The 20,115-nt window shown below is 44.3% G+C and overlaps 1 protein-coding gene across 3 annotated transcripts in view; it reads left to right on the top strand.

Annotated features, from left to right (window-relative positions):
• Window positions 1-1,104: 1,104 nt before the first annotated feature.
• The window catches only part of TMEM255A (transmembrane protein 255A), a 66,518-nt gene continuing 47,507 nt past the window's right edge, over window positions 1,105-20,115 (top strand). For 2 of the 3 annotated variants that reach the window (XM_017349878.3, XM_002720401.5), the window contains exons 1-2: window positions 1,141-1,396; window positions 7,982-8,124. In XM_017349878.3, the coding sequence (XP_017205367.1) occupies window positions 1,339-1,396; window positions 7,982-8,124 (201 nt within the window). In that variant the 5' untranslated portion in view covers window positions 1,141-1,338. Of the gene's footprint in view, window positions 1,397-7,981; window positions 8,125-20,115 lie in introns of all 3 variants that reach the window. The other variant, XM_002720402.5, reaches the window with a different exon arrangement.

Here is a 20,115-nt window from a genome sequence, read left to right as displayed (position 1 = left end):
GGACTCCAAGGAGGCCTCATCCTGTTCTGCAGATGTTTTGAGGCCAGCTGAATCACACTTCTGGGCCAACATATGGTGCTTCCAGTCCAATAATCCTAATGGGGTCCAGAAGAATAGGTTGGGGAAGAACTTGGCTACCTTTCAAGATCAGAAACATTCATACTTCAGTCCCGGTTTCCCTTAATTATCCACAGTGGGTCTGTCAGTCATGACTTTATTTTCACTCTTTCCAAAGCTACTTGTGTTTTCATCCTGTTGCACCTCTTGGGTGCTCATGAATTCCTTAGGTTTTCATTATGCTGTATAAAGTAATCTTTCTTTTCAGCTGCCATAGCAAGAAGAGCACTGACCTGAGAGTACAACAGATCTAGGTTTGAATCCCACCTCCACCACTTACAAGCTAAGTAGCCAGAGGAAATTCCACCCCTTCTCTAAGACTCAGTTTACTCATCATAAAGTGGAATTATTACTGGCTACTCTTCCTCTTTTGCATCGCTGCTGTGATGAGAAAATGAGATCTTTGATATAAAACACCTTGAACAAAGGTAAAAACTGGGGTGCTGATGCAGTCATATTCAGTTTAACTGAATCTTCTAGCTCTTAGGAAACTGTTGGTTCTAGAATTCTCAAATCTGGTGAATAAGCCTGTTTTCTCTAGCTCATCTTTACATAATTTTATACATTCTGGTCACATCTCTTCCCACCCTTCATCGTTTTAGACTCAAGAGTGCATTTGTTTAATCTATCTTCATATGGCAGGCTCTCCCCCCCCCCCTTGATTATAAAGTGACCCTTTTTTGGATCATCTCCAGTTCCATTATGTCATTCTGGAAGCACTAACACCAGACCTGCACAAATATGTATGTGTGTGTGTGTGTGTGTACCTTAGCTCTGAACCAGACTCTTTACCCCTCCCCAATTATAAATCCTAGAAATGATGATTGCCCAAGACTCTAAACTACAGAGACAGCCAGTTGACTCCAGGCTGAAGCCTCCCCCTCATTTTCTGCGCAGCTCTGGCCCCAAGGGGCTAAAACAGTTCCCCGTCTAGCTCCGGAGAGGCTGGGAGGTGGATAACTAGGATGGGGGGGGGGGGGTGGTGTTGCGCAAGCGCACGCCGCTGCACGGACCGCCAATGCTGCTGCCTCCCAGAGCAGAGGGAGGGAGAACAGGGGAAGGAAGGGGGAGGAGTTGCAGCTCTCAACCAGAGCCTGTCTCTCTGAGATATCAAAGGGACCAAGAAAGGCAGCTCCGGAGTAGGATGCTCTGCGGGACGCCCTGAGCCGGGGAGCCGCTTAAAGCAGCTTCGGGGACTGGGGCCATTGGGCAGCTTTCACCATGCATCAGTCCCTGACTCAGCAGCGGTCCAGCGACATGTCCCTGCCCGATTCCATGGGTAAGTCTAGCAGCCTTTCCTCCGGGAGGCGGCAGCAAGGGGTGAGTGCGATGTCCTCTGTATCGCAAGCGCCCTGGCTGCCCACAGAGTCAGACTGGGACGCGGGACTAGAGGGGTCCGCGCCTTCCAGCGTCTAGGTGGGGGACTGGAGCCCCAGGGGAGCGGCTGCGGCGGGGCGACTTGCGGAGATTGGAGCGCCAAGCTTGCGTCGGAGTATCCCTGCCCAGGAGTGCGGATGTGTGTGTTTGTGTACGTCTGTCTACGGACTTGCAGCCAGTGGCAAATCCCAGCACTCTGGGATCAAAACGCTTTGCTGCAACCTGCGCCTTTGCTTTTCATTCGACTGTCCCTCTTTGCAAAAGTCCTCCTCACTTCTGAGAGCTCTAACTAAGGAGAATTAGTGAAAGGAGGGTCCTAGCCCCCTCCCAACTCTCTTGAAGCTGCCCAGAAATTTCTAGCTGTTGTGTGTGTGTGTGTGTGGGGGTGTGTGACTTGCACCTCTGTGATGGGGGGGGGGGGTGTTGCGCAACCCTGGGGGATGGGCGGGGGTAGAGGGAGAAAGGAAGGGGTTGGCAGAAGGGGAATTCCTGAGGAACCACTCAAGAGAGTCCAGCCCTGCCGGGTGCAGCGGCAGAATCAACATTCCTTGAATTTGATTCCAATTCTGCTCCCAACGCAAGGAATGTGCGTGAGTGTGAAAAGGGGCGGTGGGTAGGGCGGGGGCGGACTGGGGACGAGTGAGAGCGGGAGAAAGATCCAGTGCAAGCGAGCCCGTGCGTCTTCTGAAGTCCCGCTTTTCCTCCTCGCGCGGAATTAAGGGGGAGGGGCACCTACCAACACCTTTCCTTCTGGCAACTGGGGGACAGCTACCTTAGAGCACCAATTTGGTTGCCTCTCGAAGCTGCTTTTTAGTAGTTACAAAACAGAAAAGAAATCCAGCCCCCCTCAGCTGTTGGGCACGTTCCCAACCCGTATGATTTCACTGGGTGGAGAAATTAATTTGGAGCCCTGGAGAGGGGGAGGGAATTGTCAAACGATGATCCCACCTAATCTTAAAATTCGCCTCGGATACATTTCAACCAAATCGAATTCTCTCTTTCCAACATAATTAGCATTCTGCCAAATCCCTCCGGCCCCAGTGTCTGCCATACAATCTGCTCAGGTCTTCTCCCTGGAATTTGCGGGAACATCAGCGGGGAGGGGGCGGAGAGAAGATTGAAGCTCCTTTATGAGTTTGTTACTGCTTGCAAAAGACTCAGTCTCAACAAAATTCGTTTACTGGAGAGGTCTCAGAAAATGTTGTCTCCTGGAGAATGGCAAGACTCGTATTTACAATGGCTTTCCATATTCAGTATAAGATTTTGCTTTTTTTTTTTCTTTTTTAAGGACAGGGTATAAATGAGGTCAAGAAATCCAGTCCGAATCTAGATCCCAGAAGTACCAGGTTCCTCCTTACCACTACCACCTCTCTCTCTCTCACACACACACACCACACCATACGCGCACGTGCACACACACACACACACACACACGCACCCACACAGAATGCACTCCTTACCTTGGTCGGCTATGGCTCCAACGCTGTTGTTGGTTCCCTGATGCCAAGTGTTGCTTGCAACTGAGGGACTGGGTGGAAGAGTGCAAGGGTTCCGCAGTGCCCACTACTGCTGTGGCTACAACCACTTGCCCACTTGCAAACCAAGTGTCCTGGCCCTGGAGCCACCTGCCTCCAGACAGTGGGCAGTTTGGTGACTCAGGGTTGCTGGTCTGGATGCTACTGTGGAATGGGGGACAAGATGAAAAAAAGTTTTTTATTGGGCGCTTAGTGACTTTCAGCCAATATTGCATTTCTCAAAAGGTCTGTGCACAATAAGCTGAGTGGTCTTTGCCCAGTCCAATCTTGACACTGAAGGACAGGAATCATAGACCCATATTGACGTGGAACTAATGCTATGCATTCTGCTTTTTCAAGTCTGCAGATGGTTGGCACCAATAAATTCCTGAGTCCAGTGGTAACCCTGGGTTTTTGCAGTTTGAATAGGGGAGTCTCCCCGGAGTTCCCTGGCATGGGTCCCGCACAACACAGGCCTGAATCAGCGTCTAGGCTATTTAGGAGCTACTCCCACTTAATACAGCTCTGGCAACGCCTCCCTTGCGTGGTGGGAGGAAGAGAATGGGTGGGTGGGTAGGTTAGTGTTTCAGCTTCCAAGGGCGGAATTTCTGCGGGGATTCCCTTTACTGTCAAGCCACAACTGCAGCCAAGACAGTAAAAGTGTGACACGCAGACACACACTGCACTAGGTACCTGCTTGCTGGCTGCCTGGGGATGAACTGTTAGTCCAAGACTCAGAGCAAAGCAGGCACTTGGGCAATTAGGAAGATGGTAATTTGACTCCACTGCCCCTCCATCCTCTCCCAACAACCCCCCTCTCCTTTTTGGCAACACCGCCCCCAGGCGCTAAGGCACCTATACTACAGTAGGAAATTCATTACTCCCCAACACAATAACACATTTATAATTCTCCCAAGGCCTTGGATGTTTCTACTCAAGAATTAAGTAAAGGGGAGAGGGTGTTGATTTCAGCACCCTTAAGGAGATGTGTGGGAGATTGGCAGGACCTTGAGACCCTTGTGTAGGCAGCCACCTGTTTCCATGATGCTCAAGGCTGGGGTTTCCTGGGACCCACTCTAGGTGGCAAAGCTGATTCAGGTAAGCAAATCTTGGTGTTTTTTTTTTTTTTTTTTTTAATCAACCCTGAGAATTAGCTAGTCATCAACACAGGGTACCGGGAAGGATACTTGGCCCCCATCTGCTGTACTCCAAAAAGGTTACACACTCTACTTATTCTCTTGGAAGGGAATAATCAAGAATATGTACAAGGTAAAACACAAGTGACAACATCCTGCTTTCTAGCGAATCTCACAGTGGTTTCTGTCAGATACGTAATGCTGGAACTGGTGGACATCATCTGGGTTGTGAACTAGAACTAGTTACAAGTGTAATTGTAGCCATTGTAATCAATATGCTTATTGAGTAAGGTATCTATGAATTTAGAGACATAAAAGAATAGTTGATTAGAATAGAGTAAGCTTGATCAACAAACACTTCTTGGAAGAGGTGAGTTTTGAGCAGGTTTCAAAGGAAGGGAAGGACTTAGAGTCAAAGACCACAGTGCAGGTGGGGGCTCTGATCAGGCAAGGAAACCAGGAGGAGACAGCTGGTTGTATTTGGAAGGGTAGAGGCAGCAAATAATTGGGTGCGTCTGAAACTGAGCATCCTGGTCGTCACCGATCTGGGATGGAGGTGGGGCACTGCAGAGGAGGAGGGCTGCAGCAGTTCTGCAGGGAGCTACTAGGGGGTGGGGTGGGCAGCCAATGCCAATGATGATATTTCAGACTCACTGCTGTTGGCTGCAGAGGTTGTTGTTTAAACAGAAATGTGCTGGACACTAGATAGACAGGGTGGTGACAGATGTTGGGGTTGTGACACTAGTTGGCCAGAAGGCTTTCAGTTCTGGGGAGCACTCAGGTGTACCCTACTTTTTTTCAAAAAGCAATTTTAAGAGCATAGTCCATATTTATTCACATGATTCCTCCCACAAACTTTTTGATTACAAAGGAAAAAATTCCGAGATGTTGCCCCTTGTTTATTCAATAAGTACCAACTGCTTACTAGATATCAAATACCATGATAGAGACTGTTTTCAAGCACCTGCTGCTGCTTTTAAGTACTGTAGCATATAGTGTCTGAATTTTGCGTGTGTGTGTGTGTGTGTGTTAGTTTACTAAATAAAATTGGAATTAGATGTTCCTGTGAAGAACATCTAGGGAAAACCCCAAATTGTACCCTAATGAGTTCAGGACTCTTCTTCTCCTTTCTAAAAACAACCAACAAGAAAATGCCCTAAGCAGACATAATGAGAGGCCTTTTAGGAGCCTAGGCTACACTTTAGAGAACAGGTATGTCTTGCTCTAAGTAGATGTGAATTTTATTAAGTCAAGTTGACACTGGAGATAAACTGAGGTATTATTCTTCATTTTCAAAAAGTTTAACCCCAGAGGTTCCTTAAAATAGTCAACTTACCAGATACAACTAGAAATAATTTCATTTTACATAATGATGTATGTTCCTTATAGTGGAAAATAAGAGGTGTTGGGGAGGAGGGGTCATTTGAGGGGACAGATAATACATATCCAATCTAGGGTTAGGAGAGTTAGGATCTTTTTCCAAAGCAAATCTTGTCTAGAGGTAAGGCCATATGGGGCTGCAGGATCTTTAGCTTTCTCAACTGACTGAATTTTCAATTCAGGTTTCAAAGCAGAAGGGAAAGAAAAATAGATTTTCAAATGACACCATGTGGTTTGCTGAGTCACTTTTTTTTTTTTACCTGGCTCCTGTGCATTTAAGAGTTAGAGTGATATTTTCAAAGAAGACCCAAGAGCTGTGAATAAGAGTAAAGGCCAGTTAGTTGGTTGGGAAGCAGCAAGTAGTGAAACAACCAATTTAGTATGATGGTACATACACACACATTACTCCAATTTAGTCTCTAAAGTTCCATGTTTTTCAGTGTAAGGTGCTGAGACATTCATGTATTGCAGATACCCTTGGTGTAGCCAGATGTTCTCTTGCTCTCTTTCGCCAATTTGGGGCTGGGGAGGTCTTCAAGATCCTGTATGTGACAAAAGAGAAGGAAGACAAAAATGGGGGGTGATTTTGAAAGTTTAGGTTACAGCCCCTTTGTGGAACAAACTGCAAGGTTCACTGAGAAGTTCTATCATCAAATATACCTAGGGATCCTAGTTAAGAGACTCATTCGAGTCCTCAGATCAAGAGGAGAAATAACTAACCTTCCCTTTCCCTGTGTCAGACAGTCCTGACCTCCAGGCTTTGATTATTGTATTTACCACCCATCAGCTTGCCATTTGCATCCCTAATAGCCTCTCACACAAAGTCTCCCCCTCCCCCACCATGTCATAGGTGTCTCTCGTGGCCCTGTTTCCTCATCGAAGCTGGGCTATGGTCTGTCTCACTGCAGAGGAGCCTCATTTCCCAACTTTCCACACCTCTTCTCCCAGGGTGAGCCTTGGCACATTAGTATGTGGGTGCCTATAAATGCCCAAAGCACTCCTACTTTTCCATGTAAAGTAGTCTTTGAATAGCACTGTATCAGAAATGACCCTGATGAGTCATGTCCCTCACTTTCGATATTGACATCAGGGGAGACTGCCAGCCCCTTCCAACTCCCTTGGAACCTTTGGCAGGGATCACAGTGGGGAATATAAGATGGATGGTGGAGCTGACACAGGGTGGCACTCATGGTGCTTTTCTTCCACCTGGGAGGGGATATCTTCAGGGGATTGCCAAGGCCAGCCACAGCCCCTCCCTCTCGTTACCATCAGGTATCCTGTATTGCAGTTGGTTTCCTCAGCTCCCTCCCTCTTCCTCCATCCCCTCTCCCCTCCCTCCCAACTGCTTGCTGAGGCTACAATGCAGCCTCCCTAAATGACAGGATCTTATGAACAGCCCCAAGAGGTTTCTTTAGGGCCATAAAGTCAAGGCACCTGGGTGGGCCATCCCATCCTAAGGTTCCCTACTGCTTCATCTTTCCCACCTTCCATATACCTCCACTAGAAAACTGTGCTCTTTTTAATGTTTCCTGTTCATTCTCTTGCCCCCCCTCTCCCCACCCCTAGATGATAACTCTGCCCTAGCATTTCTTCTTGAGCGCCTTTCCTCATGCCAAAGAAATGCCAGCTGAGTGTGGAGCGGTGCTCAATTCCTTTAAAAATTTTTAAATTGAAAAGTGAGCCTAGGTACCATTTTTATCTGATTTAATAGGCCCGTTTCTTTTTTTTTTAATTAGTTTGCACTATCATGTCTGATTAGTCCTAAGTGGGAAAATGGGTTCCATATCATTTATATTGATGTCATCCTCACATAAGCCTAATGTATATGTGATAATCCTTCTTATGTACCTCCCTTGAAACATATCTTTGTGGACTAATGGCCTCCAGACACTTATTTTATTACACACATTTGTTATGTGACAAATTTTGCCAACACAATTTTAAAGTTTATACATGAGATGGCAAATGTCAGAAATAAATGAAAAAAAAAAACAATAACTGGCTTGGTTCTGCTATTTACACCGAAAATGAAGCTTCATATCTCTAGCTTATGAAAAAAAAATCTTAGTTGCATATTGGTTGTAAAATACTTTCATTTAATACCCTCATGTATACACTTTCCATTTATCATATGTTGTATAATTTGGTCTAAAAATGCTCTACTAAATGGGTATGACTATCTTTTATAGAATATGAAAACCACAAAAATTTGCTTTATGTAACTGATGAAATTTATTCTGTTGCTTATTTTCAAACTGGAAATCTATTTTTATTATAAAAGTGGCACCTGATGACTGCAGAAACTGAAGCTCCTTCTTTTTCCCATAATTCCTCTTCCCAGAGGTAACCCCAGGTACTAGTTGGAGTTGCAAAGGGAAAGCTTCCTAATGGTATTTCTTTAAGTCATTCCCTTCCCTTGCTGAAATGAGCAATTTCAGTTTTTCTCTGTGTTTTCAGGAGCCTTCAATCGGAGGAAACGGAATTCCATCTATGTCACCGTGACTTTGCTTATTGTGTCCGTGTTAATTCTCACGGTGGGCCTTGCTGCAACCACCAGGACGCAGAATGTGACTGTTGGGGGTTATTACCCGGGAGTTATTGTAAGTATAGAAGGCATAGCTAGGCATCAGTAGCTTGGTGGCTACAGAAATTAGCGCTCTACTAGGACACTTTTCAATTCTGAGTTTCCAGTGTTTGCTCAGATTTCCTCCTTTCTGTCACTCTATATTTATCCATCTCACTGTTTAGGATTTCAATTTTTAGGTTTAGGTGATATTACTAATTAGCAGTATTAATATGAAGCTAAGGTCCTCTCTTTCTCTCTGGGCATCTGCTTTGCTATCTATCATAGAAGTCACCTGATTTTAGCTGTGAGGACTCTGGTATCTTGACATGTCATGACCAATAAATAGTATTGGTCACTTAAAGTGATCTTGCAATACTAACAGGAAAAATTTGTAGAATATATACTCCTAAAATAAATATATTTATTTATAAATGATATACAAATTCTTAAAATTTACACAAAAGTGGAAATTCAAACGTTAGATTAAAATGAAATTAACAAGGACTGGCGTTGTGGCATAGCAGGTTAAGCCTCCACCTGCCATATCAGCTTCTCATATGGGCGCCATTTGGAGACCTAGCTACCCCACTTCGATCCTGGGAGAGCAGCATAAGCAGGCCCAAGTGCTTGGGCCCCTACACCCATATGGAAGACTCGGAAGAGGCTTCAGGCTCCTGGCTTTGGCTTGGCCCAGCTCTGGCCATTGTGGTCATTTGGGGAGTGAACCACTGGATGGAAGATCTCTCTCTCTCTCCCCCCTCCTCTCTCTGTTTCTCCACCTTTGAAATAAATTTAAAAAAAGAAATAAAAAGAAATAAACAGTACATTTTACTATCTTCATATGAACACTAAAATGCAATAGGTTGTTATTCAGTTAGTGTCAAGTTTGTCATGAAAGATAGTAGCTCTAAATCCCTATTTCAAATGGCCTACTAGATTATTGTGAATATTTTTGAGTGACTTCTTATCAGTTATGACTAAATCCTCTTTGAAATCATTGTTCTTAGTATTATTTATTTATTTGAAAGTCAGTTACAGAGAGGTGGAGAGACAGAGATCTTCCATCCATTGGTTCACTCCACAGATGGCCCCAAAGACCAGTGCTCAGCCAGGCCAAAGCTGGGAGCCAGGAGCTTCATCTGGGTCTCGCATGTGGGTAGTAGAGTCCCAAATATTTGGGCCATCTTCTGCTACTTTGGCGTTGTGGCATAGCAGGTTAAGCCTCCACCTGCCATATCAGCTTCTCATATGGCGCCATTTGGAGACCTAGCTACCCCACTTCAATCCTGGGAGAGCAGCATAAGCAGGCCCAAGTGCTTGGGCCCCTACACCCATATGGCTATTATCAGGGAACTGGATTGGAAGTGGAGTATCCAGGACATGAACTAGTGCCCATATGGGATGGCAGCATCACAGGTGGCAGCTTTATCTGCTACACTACAACCCTGGTCCCAGGAATCATTGTTTTTTATTTTTTTTTGTGTGTGTTTTTTTAAAGATATATTTTATTTATTTGAAATACAGAATTACAGAGAGAGGTAGAGCCAGAGAGAGAGGGAGAGTGATCTTCCATTCAATGATTCACTCCCCAAATGACCACAATAGCCAGAGCTGAGCTGATCTGAAGCCAGGAGCCAGGAGCTTCTTCCAGGTCTCCCACATGGGTGCAGGGGCCCAAGGACTAGGGCCTTCTTCCACTGCTTTCCCAGGCCATAGCAGAGAGCTGGATAAGAAGTGGAGCAGCTGGGACTCCAATCGGCGCCCATATTGGATGCCAGCACTGTAGGCTGGGGCTTTAACCTCTGCACCATAGCACTGGCCACCTTGGAATCATTGTTGTTGTTGTTGTTTTTAAGATTTATTCACTTGATGCCGGCGCCGAGGCTCACTAGGCTAATCCTCCGCCTGCGGCGCCAGCACCCCGGGTTCTAGTCCGGGTCGGGGTGCCGGATTCTGTCCCGGTTGCTCCTCTTCCAGTGTGGTGCGCACCGCAGAGCAGCGCACCGCCAGAGCAGCCATTGGGGAGTGAACCAACAGAAAAAGGAAGACCTTTCTCTCTGTCTCTCTCTCTCACTGTCTACTCTGCCTGTCAAAAAAAAAAAAAGATTTATTCACTTGAAAGTCAGAGTTACATAGAGAGAGAGGAGATGGAGAGAGAGAGAGGAGATGGAGAGAGAGAGAGAGAGAGAGAGAGAGAGAGGTCTTCCATCTGATGGTTCACTCCCCAATTGGCCGCAATGATTGGAGTTGCGCCAATCCAAAGCCAGGAGCCAGGAGCCAGGAGCCAGGAGCCAGGAGCCAGGAGCTTCTTCTGGGTCTCCCACGCAGGTGCAGGGGCCCAAGGACTTGGGCCATCCTCTACTGCTTTCCCAGGCCATAGCGGAGAGCTGGATCAGAAGTGGAGCAGCCAGGCGCTTCAGGCCAGGGCGTTAACCTGCTGCGCCATAGCGCCAGCCCTGGAATCATTGTTTTTAGTTTTTTTTTTTTTTTTTAAAGATTTATTTGTTATTTACTTGAAAGTCAGAGTTACACAGAGAGAGAAGGAGAGGCACAGAGAGAGAGAGAGACAGAGAGAGAGAGAGAGAGAGAGGTCTTCCATCCGTTGGTTCACTCCCCAGATGGTCGCAACTGCCGGAGCTGCACCACTCCAAAGCCAGGAGCCAGGAGATTCTTCCAGGTCCCCCACGTGGGTGCAGGGGCCCAAGGACTTGAGTCATCTTCCACTGCTTTCCTAGGCCGTAGTAGAGAGCTGGATCAGAAGTGGAGCAGCTGAGTCTCCAACCGGTGCCCATATGGGATGCTGGCACCACAGGCAGCGGCTTTACCCGCTACGCCACAGCGCTGGCCCTGGAATCTTTGTTTTTTAATGTCAGTGTCACAGCCACAATGTTGCTGACACAAAACTGACCCTGGGAGTTCTAGTGTCAACACTGCCATTTTTTTCTTTAAAAAAAGATCTATTTATTTAAAAAATTTGTTTATTTTGAAAGGCTGAGTTACAGAGAGAAAGGGAGACATACATGGAGAGAAAGAGAAATCTTCCATGCACTGGTTCACTTCCCAAATGGCCACAAAGGCCAGGACTGTGCCAGGCTGAAGCCAGGAGCCAGGAGCCCCATCTGGGCCTCCCATGTGGGTGAAAAGGGCCCAAGTACCTGGTCAATCTTTAACTACCTTTCTTAGAGCATTATTAGGAAGGTGGATATGAAGCAGAGGATCCAGGATTTAAACTCACACTGCAGTATGAGATGCCAGCATTGCAAGAGTGGTCCAACTTACTGCATCGCAATGCCAGGCCCCTCTGCTTGTTTTCTTGTTGCTCACTTGCACTCACATTATTCAAGTTCAGACTGTGGTTTCTCAACAAGAATATTTCCAAACCTCTTATCCATTTTGTTGGGACAAACTAGATATTACAAATTGGGCATACATAAAATACCTCACCATCAACCCTTTGCTGCTTGGAGTGTGCCCTCTTCCCACAGAATAGCTCCCTCCCAGTCATCTGAGAGTCCCGCGACTGAGTGCACCACTGACAGTCTCTTTATTGAACATTAGTAACACCGAATTTCTTATTATACTCTATAAATAATAAATAAGAACCATAATTTATTTCTATATTACAGTGGATTGTTTTACCCACTCCTACGGAGTATGCAATACATCTTGGAGAACACGGAACATGTTGCATAAAAAATCTTGTTTGGGTCTGTGGCCACTTCTGTTGAACCTAGAGGTTAGGTCATTTTTTTTTTAAGAGAGAGGGAGGGAAGGAGAGGGAGAGGGAAGAGAGGGGGAGAGAAGAGAGAGAGAGAGAGAGAGAGAGAGAGAGAGAGAGAGAGAAACATCTTCTATCCACTGGTTCACTCTGTAAACGGCCGCATCAGCCAGAGTTGGGCCAAGCCAAAGCCAGGAGCTTCTTCCAGGTCTCCCACGTGGACGCAGGGGCACAAGCACTTGGGTCATCTTCTGATGCTTTCCCAGGTGCATTAGCAGGGAGTTAGATCAAAAGTGGAGCAGCTGGGACACGAATCAGCACTCATATTGGATGGTGGCATTTTGGCCATTGTTTAACCTGTGCCACAATGCCAGCTCCTGGGTCATATTTTTAATATCAGTTAAATGGCTCCCCAGTTGTAAGTGCTAGAGAGCAGGAAAAATGTTTATCATGGTTTATTGTTTTTAACTTTTAGCACAGTGAAGAGGTCACATGTGCTTTTGGTTGTTCTGTTTCATCTCTCTCTCTCTCTCTCTCTCTCTCTCTCAGAGGTGGAGAAGTGGAGGTTGGAGAAAGAAGAAAAGGAAGGGGAAGGGGTTAAAGATGATGCCTTTGACAAACCAGTGCTGGGAGTGACCAAGCCTGGTGCCTGTTGCCTAGATCACCAGTTCCATTCCACAATTGGCCTCCTCCATAGTATTTGCAAAACTGAGGCCTGACTTGGGCTATGCCTCCCTGGAGCTGAAGGCTGCTGGGGGAAGTTCCTTTATAGCCCTTGAGCAGACAGGGCTCTCCCCAGCTTAGAGCAGGTGTCCCACAGACACTGTTTGGTGCTTGGTGCCCTCTGTTAAACATGTGTTGTGAGAAGTCATCCAGTCCACTTCCTGTGGTGAGGTGAGAAAAGCGGTAGTCAGCAGAATTGGGTTTTATTTTTAAACACAAGCAAGAGAGGTGGGAGGGAAGGAGGGGGTAAGAAAGCATTTTGGTGGCTTGGAAAAGCAATTTATAGGGTCTGTGTGACTTTGTGTGCTTCAGATACTGCATTAGTAAAATATTTTTGACTGATGAGCAAATGCCAGAGCCAAGATTGAGTCCCTGTGGGTGAGGGGAGGGTGTTTTCCATATCAGTTAATAATACGAACTTCTATTTATGAAAAGTGGCTATGAACTTTCTCTGTGGATTATCTGACCATGGGTGGCTAGGTTGGAATACATTAACAGAGGAGGGTGTATGATTATTTTTCAAGTACCTGACTTTCAGCTAGCACTGGAAGTTGAAGCAATGGGGGTGTGTGTCTGTGTACTTGTGTGTTACTGAAAGCTAATACAGAGAGCCATTTCTAATGGACAGTGTGTCCCATAGTTTAACCTTCAAATCTATGCTCTCAAAATTCTTACAGATGGTTTCTTTAAAGTGGGTTTTAATCATAGAAAGTAAAGAGAGGAAAGACAGCAATTGGAAAGCAGAAAGATCCATTTGAGTTTATAGATCAGGTGATGTTGTAACAAATACAGTTATCACTGAAGCCTCTGAAACAGTAAACACCTGAGAATTCAGACTTGTATGGTAAAGGGGTACTTTCATTAATTGAATAGTTTATTAGGGAGTTACTATATAAACTCCAAGCCACTGGTTTCTTCACCCTGGTGTGAATTAAGAATCACCTGGGGAACCTGTGAAAAATTCATATCTCTATTTCCAGAGATTCTGATTCAGGAGGTCCAGTGGGTCCCAGGAATCTGAATTCTCTTCTCATGAGCTAACCTTGATTTAAAAAGTAATACACATTGAATCTATATTTTATTTACTTTAATGATTTATTTTATTTATTTAAAAGGAAGAGTGACAAAGGGAGAAGAAGAGAGAGAGGCAGAGAAACAGAGAGATCTTTCATCCACTGGTTCACTCCCCAAATGGCTGAAATAGCTAAGGATGGTCCAGGCCAAAGCCAGAGGTCAGGAACTCCATTTGGGTCTCCCATGTGAATAGCAGAGGCCCAAGTACTTGAGTCATCTTTTGTTGCTTTCACAAGGCACGTTAACAGGGATCTGGATTGGAAGTGGAGCAGCTGGAGGCTGGAGGTAGCACTCAGATATAGGATGCTTGTGTAGCCACCATGTAGGCCCTGAATCTACATTTTAATAAGCACCAAGAGGGGAGCCTAATTCAGTTGGGCCAGAAACAACCTGGAGAATGAAAACAAAAAAATTTGCTTAGCCATAAAACCAAAAAGAGCATACTGTGGCATTTTAAGATTCTGTACCTTCAGATTGGTCACTTTGAGTACAAATTACCACTGTAAGGAATAGTGAAAAAAATTTATGTTATTGAGAACTCTGTTAGTTTGGACTTTGGTTTAAATGTTTTAGCAACTTATGCTAATTTGCATTTTTTTCAAAACAGATAAATTACAGAGAAGTTATTAGATAAAAAGTCATAATTTATTTAAATATTGATATTTTGATTAAGTAACATTGCAAAACTCTAAGTCATGTAAAACTTCTCAGGGGCATGTTTAATTTGTTTAATGATATGCCCAGGTACTATAAAATGCCTTATTATAGCATGTTAGCTACTCCCTGTCTAGAATGTAATGTCATTGTTCTAAGAGACATACAAACATGTGTATCTTTAAAGATGTGCTAATTTGTATAGGCTTAACTGTAAAGTTTAAAAAAAGTAACACTTACCAAAACAAACTGGCTTAAGATTTTTACTTTTAGGGCAGGCATTTGATCTAGCAGTTAAGACATTGGTTAAGATGCTTGTGTCCCATATAGGAGTACCTGGGTTCAATTTCCAGCTCTAGCTCCCAGTTTCTGCTAATGCAGACACTTGATGGAGCAGTAATGGCTCAAATAGTTGAGTTCCTGCCACCCATGTGGGAGACCTGGATTAAGTTCTTTGCTCTTGGCTTCAGTCTTGGCCCAGCTATCCATTGTGGCATTTGGGGAGTAAACCAGCAAGAGGGAGCTCTGTGTATCTCTCTCTCTTTAAGCCTATCAAATTAAGAATAAAACTCATATTTTAACTCTACTGTAATATTCAAGACATATTTCACTCCAGAAGAGTTCTGATGAGCTTTCAATTCTGAAAGCCTAAAGTCCCAAGAGCCTTGGTTGTTGCATGAATCTGAAAAAGGCAGGTGGGAGAGGTTGCTCCTTCTCTCTAGACTTCCATTTACATTTTTAGATCTAGGAGGACAAGGACGCCAAATGTGTTTCCCAAGCAACCTACAAGAGAGAGTTGGCCCACCTGATCAGTGAGGAAAACCTTTCATTCCCCTACCCTTTCTTTGGCTGCTGTACTGTTATGGCCCATACTAGCCTGGGTTTTCTTTTGGGAAAGTAACAAAAGTTTCTACTCCATATCTTGTGTGTGTGTGTGCATATGTGTGTGAATTGAAAATCCTATCAGAGTTACAGTGGGATCTTAGGAGAAAAGAGCAACAGAGATCATTTAAAACAGGCAATAGACCAGAAACTTTCTCTAGGGCAGTGTGGGTTCAACTTCAGACGTAAAGAGTCCTTGCATAAGTTCAAAAGAGTTTTGATTACCTTAAATGTTCAGGAAATATAAGGCACTCTGGATAGTGGGAGTTTTTTTTTTTCTTTTGGTTTATTGTAAATTAGAAAATTTTCTACTTGTAGTTGAATAGATTTTTTTTTGACAGGCAGAGTTAGACAGTGAGAGAGAGAGACAGAGAGAAAGGTCTTCCTTTTTCCGTTGGTTCACCCCCCAAGTGGCTGCTACGGCTGGTGTGTTGTGGCTGGTGTGCTGCACTGATCCGAAGCCAGGAGCCAGGTGCTTCCTCCTGGTCTCCCATGCGGGTGCAGGGGCCCAATCACTTGGGCCATCCTCCACTGCACTCCCAGGCCACAGCAGAGAGCTGGACTGGAAGAGGAGCAACCGGGACAGAATCTGGCACCCCAACTGGGACTAGAACCCAGGGTGCCAGCGCCGCAGGTGGAGGATTAGCCGGCCAGTTGAATAGATTTTTAAAGTCTGAGTTTATTCTAAAATATAATTTCTTATTGCATTTAGAGTTACTATAGATAATGTAAGAAACTACAAGATAGAATTTTTAAACTTAATTAATTTATTTGAAAGGCAGAATTTCAGAATGAGGGGGAGAGAGAGAGAGAGAGAGAGAGAGAGAGAATCTCCTCAATCCACTGGTTAACTTCACAAATGGCCACAATGACTGGGGCTGGGTCAGTCCAAAGCCAGGAGCCAGGAACTCCATCTGGGTCTCCCATGTGAGTGCAGGTGCCCAAGCACATGGGTCATCTTCCATTACTTTCCCAGGCACATTATCAGGGAGCTGGATCAGAAGTGGAGCAACTGGGATTTGAACTGGCACCCATATGGGACTCTGGCATTTCAGCCGGAGGCTTAACCTTCTGTGCCACCATGCCAGTCCTAGAAGATAGAATTTTTGATGTTTTCACTGTGAAGAAATGTTAAGTGTTTGATGAGATACATATATTTACCTTGGTTGGATATTACATATGCATTATAGATGCATCAAAGCATCATATTTAACCTCATAATTATATACAATTCTAACAAAAAACCTGTAAATTCCTAAGTAAATACATTTTAAAGATAAGACTTGAATCTTGATTTTCTAGATAAGACTTTTTAAAAAAGATTTATGTACTTATTTGAAAGGCAGAGTGATAGAGGAAGAGGTGAAAGAGAGAGATCTTCCACTCACTGATTCATTCCTCAAATGGCTGCAATAGCTGAGAATGGTCCAGGCCAAAAACAGGAACCTGGAAATCCATCTGTGTCTCTCATATGGGTGGCAGGGATCCAAGTACCTAGGCCATCCTCTGCTGCCTTCCCAGGCATATTAGCATGGAGCTGCATCAGAATTAGAGCAGCTGAGACTTGAACCGGTGCTCTTGGATAAGACTTGTATAATGCTACAAGGTTCTAGCCTTCATTGACTCCCTGTCACCTCCCTAGCATGCTAGTCAATCTCTCCACAGATGCCTTTGGCTTGGTCTCCATTATTTCTCTTTTGCAAAAATCGTCAGTTCATAGTCCCCTAAGCATGACTTGAGCTTCTCTGCCTTGGTGCTATTATTTACATTGTCCCCGAATACCTGGAATGTCTTCCTTGCCTTCTATATCTAACTGTTCCGTCTTGTCTTAACTTACATACATTGCAGCAGGAACATGTCTCAGCTACTGAGTACACAGTGGTATCTAACATCTTTGACGTCACTATTGTAGATTCCTATAGTTCCTAGAAAATACTCATATCTTGCTTCATGGCATCTGTGGGTTATATTCTTATTTAGTTTTGTTTATATAGATTTCTTATCTGAACCCCTGTACTGGATGTGATTCAGAATTTAGACTTTTCTGTGTTTTAGAAAAATTATTCAGTACATATACCATATGTTAGCTAATACTACAATGGAGTCTTGAGAAGCACTCCATAATCAAGCACCTTTATATTTTCCATAATAAAATGTGAATTTTTACACTGAGATAAAGATTATAAAATAACCTCACATCGGTTTTCCCACCAAGTTAGTTGTCAAAAGAAAAAAATTTCTTTTAAGAACTTTGTGGATTTCAGGATTATGGAATGTGATTGTGGACTGGTTTACCTAATTATTGTATGAGTTCATTGATCTTGAATCTCATTGATTTTGGTGTCATACCTCCCCCTACCTCATGGCCTCCAAATTACAGTTCAAATGTGGTACAGAGTATTGGACAGAGTAGATGTCCAATTAATATTTGCTAAATGACTAATTCTTCTGTGCCTCATCCCTGGATGTCTGGAATGGAAATAGGAATCAATGACTGAGTTCAGCCTCTAAAACAGCCCTTGAGTTAACTTTGATTTCTAATGGTTTGTCTTTTTTCTTCCACAAGTGGAGGGCAGCCAAGACAAAGCAAACTGGTTATTTGTTAGATAATGGCACACCAAAATGGAGGTCCAAAGGTCTGAATATCGCATGATTCCACGAAGCTCTTGATGGGGAACCACAGAGTTTACCTTTCTGGAGAGAGCAATGGGAGAACACAAAGCTTACTTTTCTGAGGAGAGTAAACAGTTGATTAGAAGCAACGTCCCATTTCTGGGTTTCAGAATGAATTATTCTCTGCTGTAGCACTTTATTTTTACCTGACCTTTGGTCCTTAAAACACAGTTTCTCTCTCTCTCTCTCTCTCTCTCTCTCTCTCTCTCTCTCTCATTAAACTGTGAGCTTTTAGAGGACAAGGATAATGTCTCATCATTTGACATAAAGGTATTCAGTGAATATTAGACAACTGAATAGATTGGTGTGTAATAGAATGGAATCAAAGGTAAGGGAAAGAAGGGAGGGACTGGGTGAAGTAACTGGTTGGTCTGGGTTTCCAGTTCTGGAGTGCCTTGTCTTTCCAGTCAGTTCTACAAGACTTTAGCCCATGTCTTCTGGTCACTGCCATCAGAGAGTTATTTGAGAACATCAGGAATAGCTAGTGCCTTTGTTTCCTGTGCAAGGGAAAATACTGCTGTTGGACTTAAGGAGGCATTCTGTGAATATCTGTGGATGTTGATGAACTGTATGGTAAAAGGATTTATTTTCCCTGTAAGAAGCTGCCCCTGAATTTCTCTCAGTCTCCACAAGTGGCCCAGCATGCCATAAACACAGACTATTCATGGAATTTCTTCTAAAAAACAAGAGCTCCAAAACATTTTGGAGGGGGAGATAAGATAGAACAGGGAAACACTCTTATCATGAAATAGAATAATAATGATAGGCTTTCCCAGCTCAAATCAGGCTAGAGTGGCTCAGCAGTTAAATGTCTTTAAAAAATAGTAACAGCTGCTGACGCCACGGCTCAATAGGTTAATCCTTCGCCTGTGGCACCAGCACCCCGGGTTCTAGTCCAGGTCGGGGCACTGGATTCTGTCCTGGTTGCTCCTCTTCCAGTCCAGCTTTCTGCTGTGGCCCGGGAGCGCAGTGGAGGATGGCCCAGGTCCTTGGGCCCTGTATCCGCATGGGAGACCAGGAGAAGCACCTGGCTCCTGGCTTCGGAGCAGCGTGGTGAGCCGGCCACAGAGGCCATTGGGGGGTGAACCAACGGAAAAGGAAGACCTTTCTCTCTGTCTCTCTCTCACTGTCCACTCTGCCTGTCAAAAAATATAGTAATAACCACTAGAACAAAATAGTATTTACTGAGTCCTTACTGTGGGTCAGGCACTGAACAAAGTTCCTTGAAATCATTATCCTAGTTGTCACAAAAGCCATAAAAGATAACCACTACTATGCTTTCTATTTTATAGATAAGGAAACTGAAATTTAGAGAAGCATAGACATAAGTGGGAGAGCTGTGGTTGGAAGTTAAGGCTAGTGGGATAATCAGGTTTTTTGTTTGTTTACCTTAAATATGTTTATTTGAAATTCAGAGAGATAGAGAGACCCATAGAGAGACTGAGCTTTCCCATCTGCTGGTTCACTTTCCAACTGCCTGCAACAGATGGCATTGGGCCAGGCTGAAGGTGGGAGCTGGAAACTCAATCTAGGTCTTCAACCCGGGTGGCAGGGACCCAACTACTTGAGCCATTACCTGCTGTCTCTCAGGGTGAGCGTTGGCAGGAAGCTGAAATCAGTAGTGCAGCTGAAACTTGAATCCAGGCATTCCAGTATGGGATGCAGGGTCCCAAATGGGTGTCTTAACCACTATGCCAAATGCCCAATAATCAGGTTATAATCAGTATACTTTATGACAACACATTTTAATTATGTTTGAAGACAAGGTAGAAGAGATATATAGTTTAACTGCTGAGTGGGGATGTTCTTGGTAGATTCTTGGATGGCATGAGGTACACCTCCATGGGCTTCAGTTTCTATTTCCCACAGGGAGTTGCTGGCTGTGTGGAACTGCAGAAGGAGTCCTTGGACATTTGAATTCATTCATTCTCTTCATTGTATTTCTTTCTTGGTGTTCTGAGACAACCACTCATCTCTACTAAGCTCCTAAAGAGCTGTTGGGTCCATTGGATTTCCCAGCCTGGGTGTGAGTCTTGTATGCCTTGTATGCCTTGTATGCCTTGTATGCTCCTGTGAGCCCAAGTAAAGCTACAGATAGAAACCCAGACCATTAGTGAGGCTAAAGAGAAAGGTAACTACATCACTGAACTTGTGTTAAGATTTATTGTTCTGTTACTGCCACTATTCACTTCTTCCATTTTTGTCCTTATCAGCAGCTATTACCTAGTGATCATTTTTAGCTGCAACTGTCATACTCAGCCTGCTAATGGCAGAACTGAGAGGGCAGTAGGATGTGCTACA

Source organism: Oryctolagus cuniculus, chromosome X (assembly GCF_964237555.1).
Source record: "Oryctolagus cuniculus chromosome X, mOryCun1.1, whole genome shotgun sequence".
NCBI lineage: Eukaryota > Metazoa > Chordata > Mammalia > Lagomorpha > Leporidae > Oryctolagus > Oryctolagus cuniculus.
Note: the sequence above shows the minus strand (reverse complement) of the source record. Positions and strands in the feature narration are given on the sequence as shown.